General features: G+C 31.6%; 2 protein-coding genes across 3 annotated transcripts; both read right to left on the bottom strand.

Moving 5' to 3' along the window:
* Nucleotides 1–134: 134 nt before the first annotated feature.
* On the bottom strand, nucleotides 135–1,147 carry LOC137809529 (Putative membrane lipoprotein). Its single transcript, XM_068610636.2, has one exon. The coding sequence runs from the start codon at nucleotides 821–823 to the stop codon at nucleotides 434–436; it is 390 nt and encodes a 129-aa protein (XP_068466737.1). The 5' UTR covers nucleotides 824–1,147; the 3' UTR covers nucleotides 135–433.
* Nucleotides 1,148–1,726: 579 nt separating this feature from the next.
* Nucleotides 1,727–9,934, bottom strand: LOC137812497 (glucose-inhibited division family A protein). 2 transcript variants are annotated; one of them, XM_068614490.2, is made up of 13 exons: nucleotides 9,373–9,934; nucleotides 9,139–9,293; nucleotides 8,450–8,541; nucleotides 7,632–7,745; nucleotides 5,938–6,268; nucleotides 5,318–5,497; nucleotides 5,048–5,128; nucleotides 4,034–4,252; nucleotides 3,739–3,881; nucleotides 3,484–3,650; nucleotides 2,687–2,904; nucleotides 2,445–2,537; nucleotides 1,727–2,172 (listed from the first exon to the last, which is right to left on the bottom strand). In XM_068614490.2, exons 1-13 carry the CDS (start codon nucleotides 9,557–9,559, stop codon nucleotides 1,972–1,974), a joined length of 2,181 nt encoding a protein of 726 aa, XP_068470591.2. In that variant the 5' UTR covers nucleotides 9,560–9,934; the 3' UTR covers nucleotides 1,727–1,971. The 2 variants fall into 2 exon arrangements, with proteins under 2 accessions (XP_068470591.2, XP_090155119.1); XM_090298993.1 differs by having other exon boundaries at nucleotides 5,318–5,517; nucleotides 9,373–9,678.
* Between the last annotated feature and the right edge of the window lie 7,149 nt (nucleotides 9,935–17,083).

Raw genomic sequence — 17,083 nt, 5'->3', positions numbered from 1 at the left:
TGAATCAAAAAAACAAGAAAAGAGATGAAAGAAGAGAAGGGAAACAGTCATAAACTTGTGCTAAAACAGGGACATTAAGGAATGAAGAATGACTACATATTTCAAAGAAGGAAAAAAGAGCTAGAAAATAAGAAGCCAATGAGAGTGGTTGAAATTTACATTTCTTTATACATAAAAACCCATGTCAAAAGTTTCCTAAAAGCTATATACATAAAGAAAAAACAGAGTTTTCTGTGAAAACGAACTTGAATTCTGTCATTGAAATGGACATGCATGCATGCATTGGCTGTATATTCCCATGAGGTGAAGATGCATGGTGAGGATTAGAGATCGAAAGATGGTGGATGTGACCCAGAGAGAAGCTGAACGGAAAATGAAAGGTAAAGGCTATATAAAGAAGGAGCCATGCATGCAAATTCCAAGATAATTATGATCATGAGGCCATAGATTTTGCAAGTGCCAATTCACTCTCGTGTGAAGCAATGGATGATTCCCTGTTTAAGTTACCACCTTTTGCCTGAGATGCGACCTCCACATCTGCATTTGCAGAAACCCAATTTCCTCCACTTCCACCTCCACCAATGCTAACTCTACATCCAAAAATCCTTGAGAAGACTCTGTATAGGAAGGTGAGCAACCAAAAGAGCCATGGTAGGCAAACCAATGCGACCCCAATTTCGGGTATCCAAGATGATGATGTTTCTGATTCAGGAAGGAGCATGTATGCCACAAGGCATGCACCTCCTGCCACTACAGAGATGAACAAAAGACCAGTTATGATCCATACGAACGTGCGCCCAGAACTAGGATCAGACACAGGCATTTGTGTTTAGGAATAATGTTCAAATATTCAGGATTTCCTCTTTATCTTCATCCATTTTGAGCAGTGGTGAGGGGTTAATGTTGGAGGAAGGATCATTGGGGTGGCATGGGGTGAGAAGCAGGTTGCATTTGGAGGTGCCCAGTTCTAATTTTTCCTGGTGTAGCAGTTGCAAGGAAGCCTGAAAATGGGAATTTTTTCTCAAAGGGAAGTCATGTTCAAAAGTTTGTTAACCTAAAATGGTGTTAACGATAGAAACGAAGACAGAGAAAGAGAGAGGGAAGCGGGTTCCAATTATGGTTATCCAAGTTGAGGTTAGAGATGGTTTGTTTCATACATATGCTACTAATTCACATTGAAAACCCATTCTTTATAGAAGTCATGTTTATGCATACAAAATACCCAAAATTGACAAGATACAGGATAATACTGTATTAGTACACGTCAATATTATTATTATTATTAATATTATTATCATTATTAGAAAGTTGTAAAGTAGTTTATTTTAAAAAGGTGATTGTAAAAGATGTTTTCCACAACAGATGGGCATAATTATATTCTGCATTAAAATTTAGTACAAGTTCAGTTCCCACGTTGATTCCACTACCACCACAGAGAGCCGGCTAATAAAAGGATAAAATAAACAATAATGTATAATTTCTCACAATTTAAATACTGGTTCTACTTTAATTTTTTAAATATAAATCCTCACAATTTCACTGGTGCAAACTCTGAATGAACAATAATACTTCAATAATTGAAAATAATAGGCCAATGCTTTAATAAATATCGAGCAAAAAATTACAACGATTACAATCTACATGAATTGAAAATATTGAGACCTGTACTTTGGAAGTATGGACCAAAAGCCAAATCAAGAAAAAGTTCATAAACTAAAAGAGTATATCTACTAAAAAGAAAAATTGACATTTATATCAACAAATAATTTGTTTAAATTTTATCAATCGGGTCAAATTGTCAAATGAAGTAAAAAATACAATTAATTCCTTTCCCTTTCCATCCAATCCTTTCTGTTAATCTATAAATCTATGAATGACACTACGATTTTGCAGCCTTTACACCGCATATATATGTGGCATGCTGAATATCAAAATTGGTAGAATGGTCAGGTAACAATGTGACGTGAAAACTTATCCAGAGCTCACTTTTTCAGTCAAAGAAACTTCAGGCATCTCAACTTGGTTATTTGCTTGAACGGCATTCATCATTTTGTACCTCCTCTGTTCTTGAGCTTTCCTCCGTCTGGCTTCGAGCACAATGAGTAGAGCAGTGATATCAGCGGGGCTTACCCCACCGACTCTGGTTGCCTGACCAATGGTTTGAGGCCTAACCTGAAATCATTGAGATAACATTGTCGCCAAGTACAAGAGAGTAAGTTGCATTAAGGAGAATATTTCATAACCTGTGGTATTAAACTCACCGCAAAGTATATATAACATCATTTAACAGTTAAATATTAAAACTATTTAATAAAGTGTACTAAGCTTTCCTTGATGCAATCACTTCTTTCTTACCTCTTTCACTCTCTATTTCTTTCCTCCCTACCGAACATACCAGTAATTAACCAAATATCTATACTGATTAGCTTATATAACTTACAAACCTTGGAAAGTTTTTCGCGAGCTTCATGAGACAATGTTGTCATTGCATAGTAATCCAAGTCTTCGGGAAGTGGTCTATGATGTTGAGCAACCAACTATAGGTAAATCCACCATAACAATGAAATTTGACATTAAATACACAGCTGAAGTTCTAAAATGTGTAAAATCAAAATAATTTGGGATTTTGAGGTCAACAAAAAGCAAAAAGGTATTCCCTCTGCTCATTAACAAGTGTGATAAATACCTGTTGAAGATGGCTTTGCTGACGCAAGATGAAACCTTCGTACTTTATATCAATCTCAACACATTCTTTCTCCATTCTTGATAAGCTTCCATCGCCAAAACCATGTTTGTCAAGAATTTCATATTGTATGTGTGGTTTCTTAAGAAGGCTTTCTAATGTTGAATAGTCCTTCACGGGCTGACCAGACAGACTAGTGACTTCAGAAGCCAAGTCCCCTCCTGATGAGAAAATTGGGGAGTAGCGATAATTGATAATTAGCCAAATAAAATCTCTACATAATATACAGCAGAGCAAGTATTTGGAGGGAAGCATACAACGATGGAAAATCAGTATAAATATAATGATGTACTCCTACTGTATAAAAAAACTTTTTGTTCCTAGAGAATGGATAATAGTAATCACAGATAACTTGGACTTTTATTAACACTAGCGTGAAGTATCTACCAGACTATATTAAAAGTAGTTTGATTACATTTTAAACTGTAATCCTTATATAAAATATTTTGTGACCGTATAAAGTGCAGAAGAGTGAAGATTTAAAGCTACAATTTTTGTAAAACCCACTATCTGTTATTAATACAATATTATTATATCATTTTGTTAGTCAAAGATTATAGGAAAAGGAAGGGAGTGAACACAACAGAAGTGAGAATAAGTTATATTACAGTCAACCATCTTGTTATTATGCGCAGATGTTGCCATCTTGTTTGCCCAAACTGATAATCTTTCTTTCAGTCAATTTTTAAAGAAACAGCTCCCAACAATGGTTGCCACACAAGCATAGTGGAAAAACCAACCTGAAATCCGGACACTTTTCAATCGCTTCTTTTCCCCAGAAATCCGAGCTTGCTTATCCTGGTACAGTTTCCAGCGTCTATCATCTATCAATCCTATTTCGTGACCCAAAGGTGTGAGACGGCTATCAGCATTATCGGATCTCAAGAGTAACCGATGCTCTGAGCGGCTAACATGCAGAACAAAAATTTCAATTTATATGTCAAGAAAGACGAGACAGAATAAAGCAACATAAATGTTATCTTTGGTTAGCTTACCTGGTTAATACACGGTAAGGCTCTCGCAGGTCCTTGGTTACTAGATCATCAATTAATGTTCCTATATAACTGCTCTCCCTCTCAAGAACAATAAGTGGCTTATCATCTGCATGTCTAGCAGCATTGATACCAGAAATAATGCCCTAAGGAATAGCATAGAGGGTTGAAGGCTTGCTAGATTAGTAGGAAGCTCAGATACCCAAGAAATATCAACTCATGATACAACTCACAGTTCACAACACCCAAAAATCACAAATTATTATATTTAAAAGTACAAATGAACTTTAAATAATACCTGTGCGGCAGCTTCTTCATAGCCTGTAGTTCCATTTATCTGACCAGAGAAGAACAATCCTTGAATTTTCTTTGTCATTAGAGACCTAGTACATTGATGAGCAGGTAAATAATCATATTCCACAGCATATGCAGGCCTCAACATTGAACACTTCTCGAGTCCGGGCAAAGTTCTCAGCAAAGGTAATTGTAATCTCTCTGGCAATCCCGTCGAGAACCCCTATAAGATAGAAAGCATTAACCATACAAACTTCAACCTTTTGTGAAATAGTTTATCTATGCTAATTTCATCAAGAAAAAAAAAGAGCACAAAGTTGGAGGACAGTACTCCTCTCAAGATAAAGAACAGGTGAGACAAGCCATTAGCACTGCCACCTACTTCCCCCAAAAAGAATTTCCCCGGCTAGAAAATAGCAACAAAAGAGTAGGAGGACTATATTTTATTTTTATAAATCCAATAACACTCCTTTACTCCTAGTCAAGAAAATCGAACCCACTAAGTCCATTAATAGATGTTTTACTCCAGAATTCATTGGTGATTTAATAGGTGCTTTTTTGTGGGGGTTTCTTTGTTAGACCTACCGAGAGATGAACATGCGGTGTTGCAGGTCTCTTGTTCTTAGCAGTTTTATTCCTTTCATTTTTTGTTTTCATTTTTTTATGTTTTTGACTACTTATATTCTTGCATTTGTGTCTTTCTCTTGTATCATAATGAATTGTCTATTTACCAAACATGAAAGAACGTGACAAAATTTGGATCATGGGCGCAGGGATGCTTCAATAGTTCTAAATTGCATGCATCAATCCCTTAATAGGAAAATGTACTTGTTATGACAGCTTTTGTGGTTGATTATCATTTTTTCAGGAACAACAGTCTCAGTATGCTAATGAATCTTCATCACATCATTGTATTCAAACACCCACTCACCCCCAACCCCTGCTTGCAAAAGAAATGTCAAGTTTCATTCAGATTACAGAAAAGTGGTTAATAAGAGTATACAAAAGTATAACTTACCTGCACATAGAGCTCAGGCACATTTCGACCCTCGGGTTCAAGAAATATTTGATGGGACTCTTTATCTTGGAATCTTACAATCTAAAAGTGAACAATATATCACATCAGAAAATAATACAAAAGATTCCAGTATATGATGCTTCAGACCCCTTTTTCTAAATGGTTCAGGTTTGTCAGGAGTACGGATTGAATTGATGATTACAGTTAATTCTGGACATAAAGATATTAAACTGAAATAAATAAAGCCAGGGTAACTTTTTTTAAGCACACCTTATCTTCTATTGATGGACAGTATCTAGGTCCTTTGGCCTCAACCCATCCTCCATAAGTGGGAGTCTCATGTAAGTTCTCTCGTATTATCTGATGAGTTGTACTTGTTGTACGAGTTAGATAGCTGCACATCTGTTCTCTTTCAATATGGACCTCTGGATCAAAACTAAACCAGCTGACCTGCCAATTATGAAGATACACTGGGGAAACACTATCTTTTTGTTAGAGTAAATGTTTTTAGTTACAGATTATAGAAACTCAGTATTTTTGTTATCTTTCAGAAGTAGGGGAAAAGTAAAGTTCTACTTTTTGTGTCATAATTTGTTTGAACTATCAGAGCTAAATTATTGCTTAGCTATCTAAGCTAAATATTACTATCAATCAAGGCAATCCGAGAGATAACTTAAGAAACATCTTGGATCATGCCCAACTGGCGGCTGGTAGACATGATTCTCCAGAGAGAAAATTACTAGGGCCTTTATGTTCTATCAATATTAACATAATCAGAAGTGACAATTGGATTGAGTCCTGAAAAAAACCATTTGCAAACTACAAACCAAAGCCTGATTTGAACCAAAATTGAATCTAATGAACCTACTGATAGGTTTAAATGGACAAACCTGTTCATCTCCATGCTGTGGTTCTAATACTGAGAAATTTACAGTGCGAATGTCCACTCGGGCTGGGGTTCCAGTTTTCAACCGATCAGTTTCAAAACCAAGTCGCTGTAGGTTTTCTGTTAATCCAAGTGAAGCAGACTCGCCAGCTCTTCCTGCCGGCATAGAAGTTCGACCAACCCAAATTTTACCACTCATAAAAGTTCCTGTGGTAAGAATAATAGACTGAGCATAGAACTTCATTCCAAAAAATGTACAAACACCTTCCACGTTATCATTCTTCCCTAGTAAAATATCTGTGACCATAGCCTCTCGAATAGAAAGGTTTGGAGTGCTGCAAAAAATAAAGTCCAAACAAAACTTGATGGGAAATAACAAAAAAGAAAAATGCATATAACATGTGAAGAACTGTGATGAACCAGTCAGTTCATCAGGTCAATGTATCCATGTCGAGGACGTACCCGACACGAATACCCTTAGATATGTTTAAAATATGTGTATGTGGAGTGTCTGTAATTAAAAATAAAAGCATGCTTAATATCCGTCGAAAGAGTGCTTGTAAGTTAGAATTGTTGCTTTTTGGTACAACTAATAGTAGTCCTGTATTACGAATTCTCATTGTCCTTTGGGTTAAACCTTAATCCAATAAAAGACTTGATAGGTGAGGGTCTGCCTCTCATTTATTACCCATGTAGAATAAGGCACCAAGTACCAAGGATCCCACACCTCAAACCCTCCTTTCTCCCAAAATAGCCTCATATATAACATTCCACTAGTATATATCATCAATTTTATTTTTATATATTTCCAAACATTAAACATACAGAAAATATATGATCTTTGTGATTTATTCCATGAAATCACTTTTAGGAATTGATATTTGAGTACCACTTAACTAGAAAACAAGTGTTGTAATAACAAATGTTGATAGAAGCATCTCTCACTCTCACGAGTCACCACCACTTGTTCGTATAAAACTATAATTTGTATATACATTTGGGTTTCATAAGTTTGACTAGGATGATATTTAATAATGATTTTCAATTTAAAAACGGTTTCTTTAAAGAATTACAATAACATTTATTTTATTTTGTGAATTATATATATGCATAAATACATACTTTAAACATTTCTGAATGTATCGTATCCTATATTTATATTTTACAAGATGAGACGAATCACCATGTTGGATGCGTGTAGTATCCAAAACTCATATTGTATTCATGCATCATAGGAGCTAGGGCTTGAACCAGTAGTACTAGACTGGCCATCTACATGACAAGGGAAATATCATCTAATGAAAAATGACTCCACATGCAGGACTTATCAAAGGGTCGAGGGCAATGCCCCCAGCACTTTATATAACTAGGGTTTTAAAAAGTTATTTCATCCCAAGTATTTGTTTTATCCTACCAGCCATACGTAAGTCATGACTCTATCTCGTTGACTATTAACTTGGCCAAGTTGACTATACAGAACCAATCTAAATATCTCTCACACCTACTACTGTGGTGTTTATGTTATTGCTTCTAAAGTTATGAGAATAAATAACCCTAACCCCACAAGAAAAATATTACTGCAAAAGAATCATTTGGTCGTTGCATGTGAATGTGATCGATTGCTAGCAAAACCTAAGTATAGCAAAATAGATCATGCAAATGACAAAAGAAAAGGAAAAACTATGGCTACGAACTTGCCTTTCTACTACATTTTTCATTTGCCAGGCATACTCCCTTTTATCAGTCTGAGCTCGTAATGCACGAACTGCAGGACCTCTTGAGACATTGAGTACACGCTTTTGTAAGTAACATCTGAACACAAGTAGAAATGTGTATTTAAGCCACAAAAACCTGAAAAAACTGCTCTTCATAGTATATTATGTCCCAAAAGTAGTTCATTATAAACACATCACTCAAGAATCTAAGGAAGAAAGCATACAATAAAAGTAAATATCTAATATAGCGATATTAAAAGGTGCATCATATGGTAGAGGAAATTATTAAAAGATAATATCATTTCTTAAATTTTATATAGTGTGAGTTGAGAATTCTTGGGCAAAACAAAATAACTATAACGAAATAAATTAATGCTTCAAAAGTGAAAGACTTTCTTTAGGAACATGATGCTTTAGCATAGTGTCCATCACCACAATAGAATATCACATCAAATTCAAACTCAATAACTCACTTTGCCTATATGGACCCACATTATTTCTTTCCAATAAAGCAATTAAGAACCTCAAGGCTCTTATTTCATCCTCTCTTCGTATAATTTTGAACACATAAACATAAGAACATCTTGCAACAGTCCAGAAGACTATATTGCCACTTTCCCCTTGACTTTAAACATTTTCCTATCAACTCTTATTTATGACCAACAACAGCAAAACAACCTTTAACAATACCTTGATTGAAAAGAAGAATTTTGAACAATCAGTTACAATTATATCCACAAAATCTAGGGGAACCAAGTTGCAAAAATGTATAAGTGGAGACATATGATTCCTTCAAAATACCTATCAGCAATCTTCCCTATTTCACCACCTAGCGCGTCCACTTCATGAACAAGTTGGGACTTTGCAGGCCCACCAACAGCTGGATTGCAAGGCTGCACCAAACTCGTCTCAATCAGAAACTCTAAATATTTAGGGATTAAGCCATGCATCAACAATATCAGAATGTGCTTAACCGAAACAAAGGCAAGGAAGGGGCATATACACAGCAAGCAAAAGCAGGAGAAATGGCAAACATGTAGTTTTCTTTCGAGCACCAAAAATAAAACACATGGCCAGTCCACTCAGCATCTTTCCTACAAGGACGCTGCATTTTCAAGTTACAAAATCTATGCAGCAGTTGCTACAGAGAGTCAAGCCCATGGAACAACTCATTATACCTTATATTTTTACCCTAATTTTTACACCTCACTTAACAGTGAGGGCTATGACCAAGTTAGCTATTGCGACCACAGATAAACCCCAGTTTCTTTCTCCATTTTAGCCATCTCAATCGTATCTTATGAGCCTCCAGGGATTTCTTTTGTGTATAATAACAATAATAAATTAAAAAATCGTATCTAGAATAATTACTAACTAGTGAAGAGAAAAAAAAAAACTTTATCCTCAATCTTTAAAGAACAGGGACAGATTTGTTAACATTAACAGCCATAACATACACAAGTATAATTGAAGGAGCGTAAAATGCTAACCTGCCACGCAATTCGGTCAATGTTGAGAGTAAGAAGAAGAGTCCTAGCCCCCAAACGAGCAGAGGCAAGAGCGGCTTCGCAACCAGCGTGACCTCCTCCAACGACAATCACATCATATTTCTCATCCACCACTCCCAACTCACAATCCACCTCTCCTAAATCCAAACAAGCAAATAATTTCAGTTTCCAACACACTCCGAAGCCAAGCAGACGTGAAAAACGAAATTCGCGTACCTCGGGAGGTGGACCTAGCGGAGAAGCGCCGGGAGAAAGAGGATGAGAAGGATATTTGGCGGCGGAACTTGCGGCGGAAAGTGACGTGGCGAGGGTTCGGAAGAGCGGGTGCGGGAGTGAGAAAGAGCGTTGTACCTAAGTTTCGGCCAAGGCGACAGAGATGGAGAGTTAACGGCGCCGTTGCCATTGTGGCATTTGGATATGGAGAAACGGAAGCTGAGATTTATGAACGGCTCTGATTTGTGGCGGTGAAGTGTATTGTTTCCTTCTTCTCTCTCTTGCTCTAGTTTAACAGTGGAATTGCTTACTATTATCCAAAAATAACTTTTTTAAATCTTTACATCTTTTTAAAAAATATTTTGAAAAAATATATTTTAGGATCAGAGTTCTGAAAATATTAATAATTTTAGAATATTTCATAATAAAAATTATTACAAAAGTAATATTTTTAGAATAATTAAAAACATATTTTGAAATATTCATATTTCTATATGTTGGTAGTGAGTTTTTTTTTCCTCTACCATAATTACTTGTATCTAGAATCAAGTGAGAGCAATTTCTTTATCATTAAACATGTAGTGAGCAAGATATTTCAATTTTTGCATTAAAATTATGTAATTTAATTTCGTATTTATTATAATAAATAATATTTTTAATTACTCTTATATAATCTTCCTTATGAAAGCTAGCTTGTAACATAGTGCTTATCCTCTTAAATAATTTATAAAATAACTGTTTCGAATATATACTCATTAAAGAATCTATTTTAAAATCGTGAAGTATTTAATTGAAAATAAGTTCTAATGAATAAATTGGTGTAACTTTTAAGTTAATGTTTTATTACTTTTCTATTTTATTTCTTCATTTATAGTAATCATCGTGTTCATATGACATACGGAAATGAAACTTTGCTTTAATACATTATAGTATGATATATATATATATATATATATATATATATATATATATATATATAATATTCAAGTTTATTGAACATCGTAATGATCTTTTTAATTTATAAAATGGGATCCTTGAAATATCATTTATTTATAAAAATATTTTCTTATATAATATCCTAAACAACCTTCTAACAAGTCTTAAAATAAAAATAAAATATAAAATATTGTCACTTTATATATAAAATAAGGACAATTTTTTTTGATTAATTATAGAAATGGAGTTGGTTTTAAAAATTATGAGTTATGTCAAAATAAAGTTATCTCAACCTGATATGATTTTCATAAGAATTTTTTTTAAAGGTTACAACGAAGTCATCTCACGTAATTATGATTTCAGCTTTATTGATTTTTAAAAAATAAAATAAAATAATTAATTTTATAAATTTTATAAATGATAAAAAAATAGTTATTTTTAATTAAAAAATAATTAAAGTAAAAAATAAAAGCGGTAAAATATATAAAAATATACCAACAATAATTAAAAGCTTAAAATATAAAAAAATGCCTAAAAATATTAAAAATATAAAAATTATTAGTAAATAGTTGGTTTATCAAAATTTTGGTAAACCCAATCCCTTCGAATATTAGCAATTGAATTATTTATCTCATTTCAAACGACTTTCAATTTTGACGCGTTTCAATTAGAGCTTCCTTTTAAAATCATTCATCATTTGAACTTTTTTTCCTATAAAACCTGTCAAATATTTTTTAATTTATAAAAATATTAATTAATTATTACAATTTTAAAAAAATTGACAAAAAAAATACAATAAAAATGAAATTGTAGCACATAGACACGTCTTAATTGTAATATTTAACAATAAATTATCTAATCAAATTTGTGTCTAATTAGCATGAATATCAAAATCGTATTAATACGACTTTATTTTGACACAATTTTTTCAACCTTGTAAATTTTATAAAATCAACCAATTTTAATAATTAACGGAAAATTTTTCCTCATTTCATACAAAAACCAAATATCTTTTCCAATTTTTATTTTTATTTTTACAAAATCATTAGTTAAAAATGAAACAAAATCACACAATCTTCTCATAAGTCGAAATTTGATCTAATCTTAAAAAGGATTTGATAGACTATGAAGATACAATGTACATAACTCATTCATAGTTTTTTTATTTCATTGTAATTAAGTCTCGAAATTTATAAGTTTCAAATGAGAATTCATGGTTGTCATCTTTCTTTTGAAAAGTCATATAATTTGAAATCTATGAGAATGGATAAGACTTTATTTAATGATGAGAATGACCCTCACTATTACGTTGTCTTACCATAAAGAAAACGAAATTGATTTGATAAGTTGAAAAAAAAATAAAAAAAATATATATATATATATATATATTGAAAGTGAAGCTTAATCCAAATATATATATATATATATATATATATATATATTGTAACAATTGTGGCCGGATGAACCGTTTGACCAACCATAGTTAATACATTAAGGTAAATTAAAAAGATACACAACAAACCAGATAATTCTATTTAAGTTATGATACATATTGTACCGTCTCAGGACTATTAAGAATTAGGCCGAGTAGACAGACCCATCAGGTAGCCTAATAAGACCGACTGAGCAAGCCCAAAATGCGGTAAGGTGGGCCTAAAACCCAATTCGTTGATATTGTTAAAATAATATCAATAATAAACAATCTCGTCACAACATAATTAACGTGTTTTTAAGGTACAAAATCTCAACCTCTTTAAGTGCTCCGATTTACTTACACGGTATCCCTTATAATATCACATAAATACTCTGTGCAATATCTTCGATTACATCACTTAAATGCTCTGCGTAATATCCCTGATAAATATTATATAAATTATCCAAATTTACTTGCACAGTTTTTCCTTATTATACTACAAAATACTCTGATTTATACATATGATATTCAATTTTTATGAAAAGATACTGTAATATGTCGCTTTAAAACCTTATTAAACTTTGTCGTAAACAATTTTAGCAAAAGGGCCTTCTGTTTCTATGAAAAGAGTTCTCAAGGCATGTACAAGTCTTTTTGGAGATGTTTTCGACAAGCTTTTTTGCCTCGCTCGCTCGGCTCAAGACTGGGGGCTGTGTACCATTCCGAATTTGGTCGGTCATATACCGATTGACCCGACCTGTCAGGTGGCCCAAGGCGAAGATCACCATGATTTTTGAAACTATTATTGTTATAAACTCCCACAATTATATTAGTATAATACTATTAAATTAGATAAATATATTTGGAGAATCAATCTTATTAAATGCACAACTAACATGATTTTAATGCATAATATCTCAAATGTAAGGATCTAGAAAATAACCTTAGAGTAGAAGTGATATATTTTAAATGATACCTGAATATTTTATTATTAAAATGAAAATGACATATAAATAGAAAATTCAGTTATTCAGGTTTCATTTTAAAATAACCACCATCTCTCTAAAAGTTTCCCTTTTCATTTCTCTCCCTTCTCTCTAAGATTCTGACCTCCTCGTTCATCTGTTCGACGATCAGAGTACGCCATTAGACTCCTGGCAGCAAAGACTACAAGACTGCCCGATCAAAATATAGTAAGTTTATTTTCGTACCCTTTTCCTTTCCTCTCCTTCTATCTATGATTCTGACATCCTCAGCTATCAGTTTGACGATCGGAGTCTGCCATTGAACTCCTGCCAATGAACTCTACAAGATTGCCCGATCAAAATCCTAAATAGAGTAAGTTCATTTTTGGCCCTTTTCTTTGAGTCAAATTTTGAACTTGATAGGTTGTCTACATGAGTTTTACATGTGACTCTTTTAGCTTTAGGGTTAATCTCTGTTAACTCAAGGTCCTAGTTATATAGTTAGATTTTGATTAGGACTCTTTGGTGCAGGTTAATTACCTTTAAGCTTTTGGGTAGGTTTGGAGCTCTTGGTGAGCATCAACTAAAGTTCAGGTAAGGGAGTCTTATTATTTTCAATAAAACCCTAGGTTAGAAGATTCTGGATGTGGAGGTGACGTGGTCACCAATTCTAATTGTTTTTGCTTGCAGGATTGTCTGGAATGGTTGATTTTGAATCTGTTATGGGAATAATTTGTTGAAAACTGTTTGTGATTGAGAATTGAAAGTGTTGTGTGATTTCAGATTTAAAGAGCATATATTTGGAATTAATTATGTGTTTTAAGTAAAGTTTGAGATATATTTGGATTGTTTAGAAAGTTTATATATATGAAGTGATTGAGTGGTGCATTGATATGTTAAATGATGTATGTAACGAGGTTAAAGTGTGATCAAGACGTAGTATTACCATGTTGAGATTGTTATTAGGGTGTATTGATTTGTGAGTGTCCTGTGAATGAGACGATCCTGACTCTACTGATATAATGGAATCAAAATAGATGAAGTTATTCAGTGAGAGTCGAAGGAGGTCCATTGGCTGATTCTGAGGTTTGAAAGAACTGATCAAAGCACAAATGGATTTACCCTGTCATATGAAGATGATGAGATATTGAGATAATTATGTGCATGGCTGTAGTAGTATGACAGGTGCAGGTCTCTGGATGCTAATTTCAATACACAAGTCTTCCGGAAGTAGGGTCAAGTGTCTATGTGTTGTGAGTCAGTAAAAGTCTGACATATGAAAGATGAATTTTATGAATGTAATAGACACTTGATGGTTTGAGAAATCATATGAGAATTGATGAATTATGCTTATTAATTTGAAATTTAAATTATATCAAAACTTTTTATATAGATAGCTTACCCTGTTATTTGTTTGTGTTTGTTTCTTTATCTGTGATGATCGTGTTTTACATGGGAGCAGATGAGATTTCAGGTGATAGAGCTCCTTAGTGAACAGCTGGAGAATGAGATAGTTTTATTTGAATGTTTTGTTTTGTTGTTAAAACTTTTTTATGTATATATATTAAATCCCTGTGAAGAGGGATATTTCTTTTGAGATACACATATGAGAAAGTAGTATATGTTATTTGTAATTTGATATTGCTTGTTTTACTTTTATTACATTATATATGGGTAAAATTAAGGATGTTACATTAACCTCTTTGAATGCTATAATTTACTTGCACAATATTTCTGCTTATATTACATAAATGTTTTGATTATATTACAAAATACTATTATTTATATACATGATATTCAGATTTTATGAAAGAATATTATAATATGCCACATCAAAGCCTAGGAGAAACTAGTGTTAAAGATCAAAGCCAATGAACACTTATAAATAGATGATCACTCAGAAAGAGTATTATCAACTCAAATTTTAGCATTATATCTATTATATACACAAAATTTGATGTTTTTACTAACTTAAGCGTCGAAGTATTTTCTACAGGTGGAACCTCCCTCATTTCCTGGAGTTTGAATCACTAGAGCCTTAAAGGGAGACCACTAGGAACTCACCCGGATTCCGACCGAACTCATTTTGGCGAGAACAAATATGACTTATCAATGATAAAGCTCATTACAAACTCTATATTTAAACATGTAGTACAATGATAATGTATGTACGTTTTGATCAATATATTAACTGCACTCAACTATCTAAATCCTTACTTGTTTGTCTGAACATCTTTTACAGGTGCAGTCTCGACTAATAACTAAAGAAACATGAAAAAAAAAAAAAACACAACTCAAGGAGAATGATAATTCGGTCACATGTGAGCCTCTACAAGTATATATATCCACCTTCTCAAGTTTGCTAACTATGCTTTTGAGGAGTTGTTCAAATTAAAAGTGTCTTGAAAAATTTGACTAATGACATTGAAACTTGCAAAACAAAATTGGAGTCAATTGGTTGAAAATTTGAAAAAGAAAACATAGTATACTTTTGGAATTGTTTGAACCTAACCCAAAACTATTAATTGTAGTTACCCATCTTATCGACAAAGCTATCAATTCCACGCAATCTAAAACTTACATAGTAAGTTAATATGAATTGTGAAAGTATATTAAACTTTCGATTTCAATAAAATAAACACAACGTCAATTAATCTTATGATATTCAATATGCCATTTTTGTATTATTTAAGATCAAATCTTTAAAATTGCAGTTTAAAATTTATCATCATTATTATAATTAATTCAAATAATATTAATTAAACACAAATAAGTAATAGGATTTTTATATTTACCTCTTTTGAAAGATTCATACTCACAACCTGTGTGATGTTTTAACCTACGTTATTTAAATACTAATTATAATCCTGATGTATGTATGCATATATTGATGTACATAATATATCCACATTTATATATGTATTTGATTTACAGATATTATACTCAAATCATTATAACATCATACCAACATATAATATTAAATAAATATTAATTCTAAAGACTAAAATAATTAATTATTCTTTATTAAATTATAAATAATTTTATAAATTAAAAAATATTAATGTATAGTAATTTTTATTATTAATAAAAATTTACAAAATAAATTTTTTATACACTTATTATTTTATATTATAAATTAATTTCTACTAGTTTTTAGAGACTAATTTAGAATTTAAAATATTAATAATTAAAATTTAGGTAGCTAATTTAGATATAAATTTAAAAATTATTTTATAAATTTTTATTAATAATAAAAACACTTTTATCCTTTAGTTATGAATATTTTTTTAGTCTTTAAATTAGTATTTAATATAATTAATATAATGAATAATTATTTTTATTATTTAATAATTTTTTAGCGTACGTAATTTAAATAATAATTATTTAAAAAATTATTAATTCTAAAAAACTATCAGATTTCAAGCATTAAGAAAAAAAAATTCAAGACATACACATAAATATATTTAATTAAATAAGAATCAATATCAAAGTCATTTAAATATTTAGTCAATAATAAAATTTTAGTTTTTTCTTTTCAACAGTCCACTCAGCCAATCAGAATTTGTTGACAGAAATTTGGCCACCGAGTACACTTTTTTTTTTTTTTTCAAACTCAATTCAATTCAAAATTATCATTCAAAGCCAAATTACACTCACTTTCATTAAATTTATATTTCAATACATATTACATTTCCATAAACTACACACTCTAATCTTTCTATGCAATTTCAAAATTCAAACAAAGAGATAAATTATATTTCAAAGTGATTTTTATTTGTTGGTATTATAAATTATGAGAATATGTATATATATATAGAAGATATTACTTTAATAACTATAAATTAAAATGCATCAGCTTATAAAAAAAATGATTTGATATATAATTTTAAAATTGATTCATTTAACTAAAAGTTATTTTTTTTATAATTATAATCTTGAAGGTTATCAAATTGCAAAAGGTTATTATCATTCTGCTTCCGATGAATTATTTGTCATGAATTCGTCACCCATATTCGTCACTAAACATTGTTGTAATACCGTCAAACCATAACCTCACGTCACACTTCACTCTATTATATAACTTACTGAAAACCACAATGCACAGTGATGTTGTCTTTGGATTGTTCTTTTTCGAATAATAAACTTCAATCACTACTATTCTTTTATCATTTTATCCATAATTCTACCTATTATAATATTTGACTTGTCTCTCTTTTTAAAAAGATAATATTATTATATATTCCTACACATTTAATTTTCATTTTATCTTTTACAAATTATTCATATACTATTTTTGTTTATTTTATTTTCTCCCCAATATTTGTATTTTAAGTTTTTCCCCATGAGGATAAATTCGTATGACAGTAGGTAAAATATTGGTCTATATAACAATGAATAT

Source organism: Phaseolus vulgaris, chromosome 2 (genome assembly GCF_051622355.1).
Source record: "Phaseolus vulgaris cultivar YP4 chromosome 2, ASM5162235v1, whole genome shotgun sequence".
NCBI lineage: Eukaryota > Viridiplantae > Streptophyta > Magnoliopsida > Fabales > Fabaceae > Phaseolus > Phaseolus vulgaris.
This window is presented reverse-complemented; position numbering and strand designations above follow the sequence as displayed.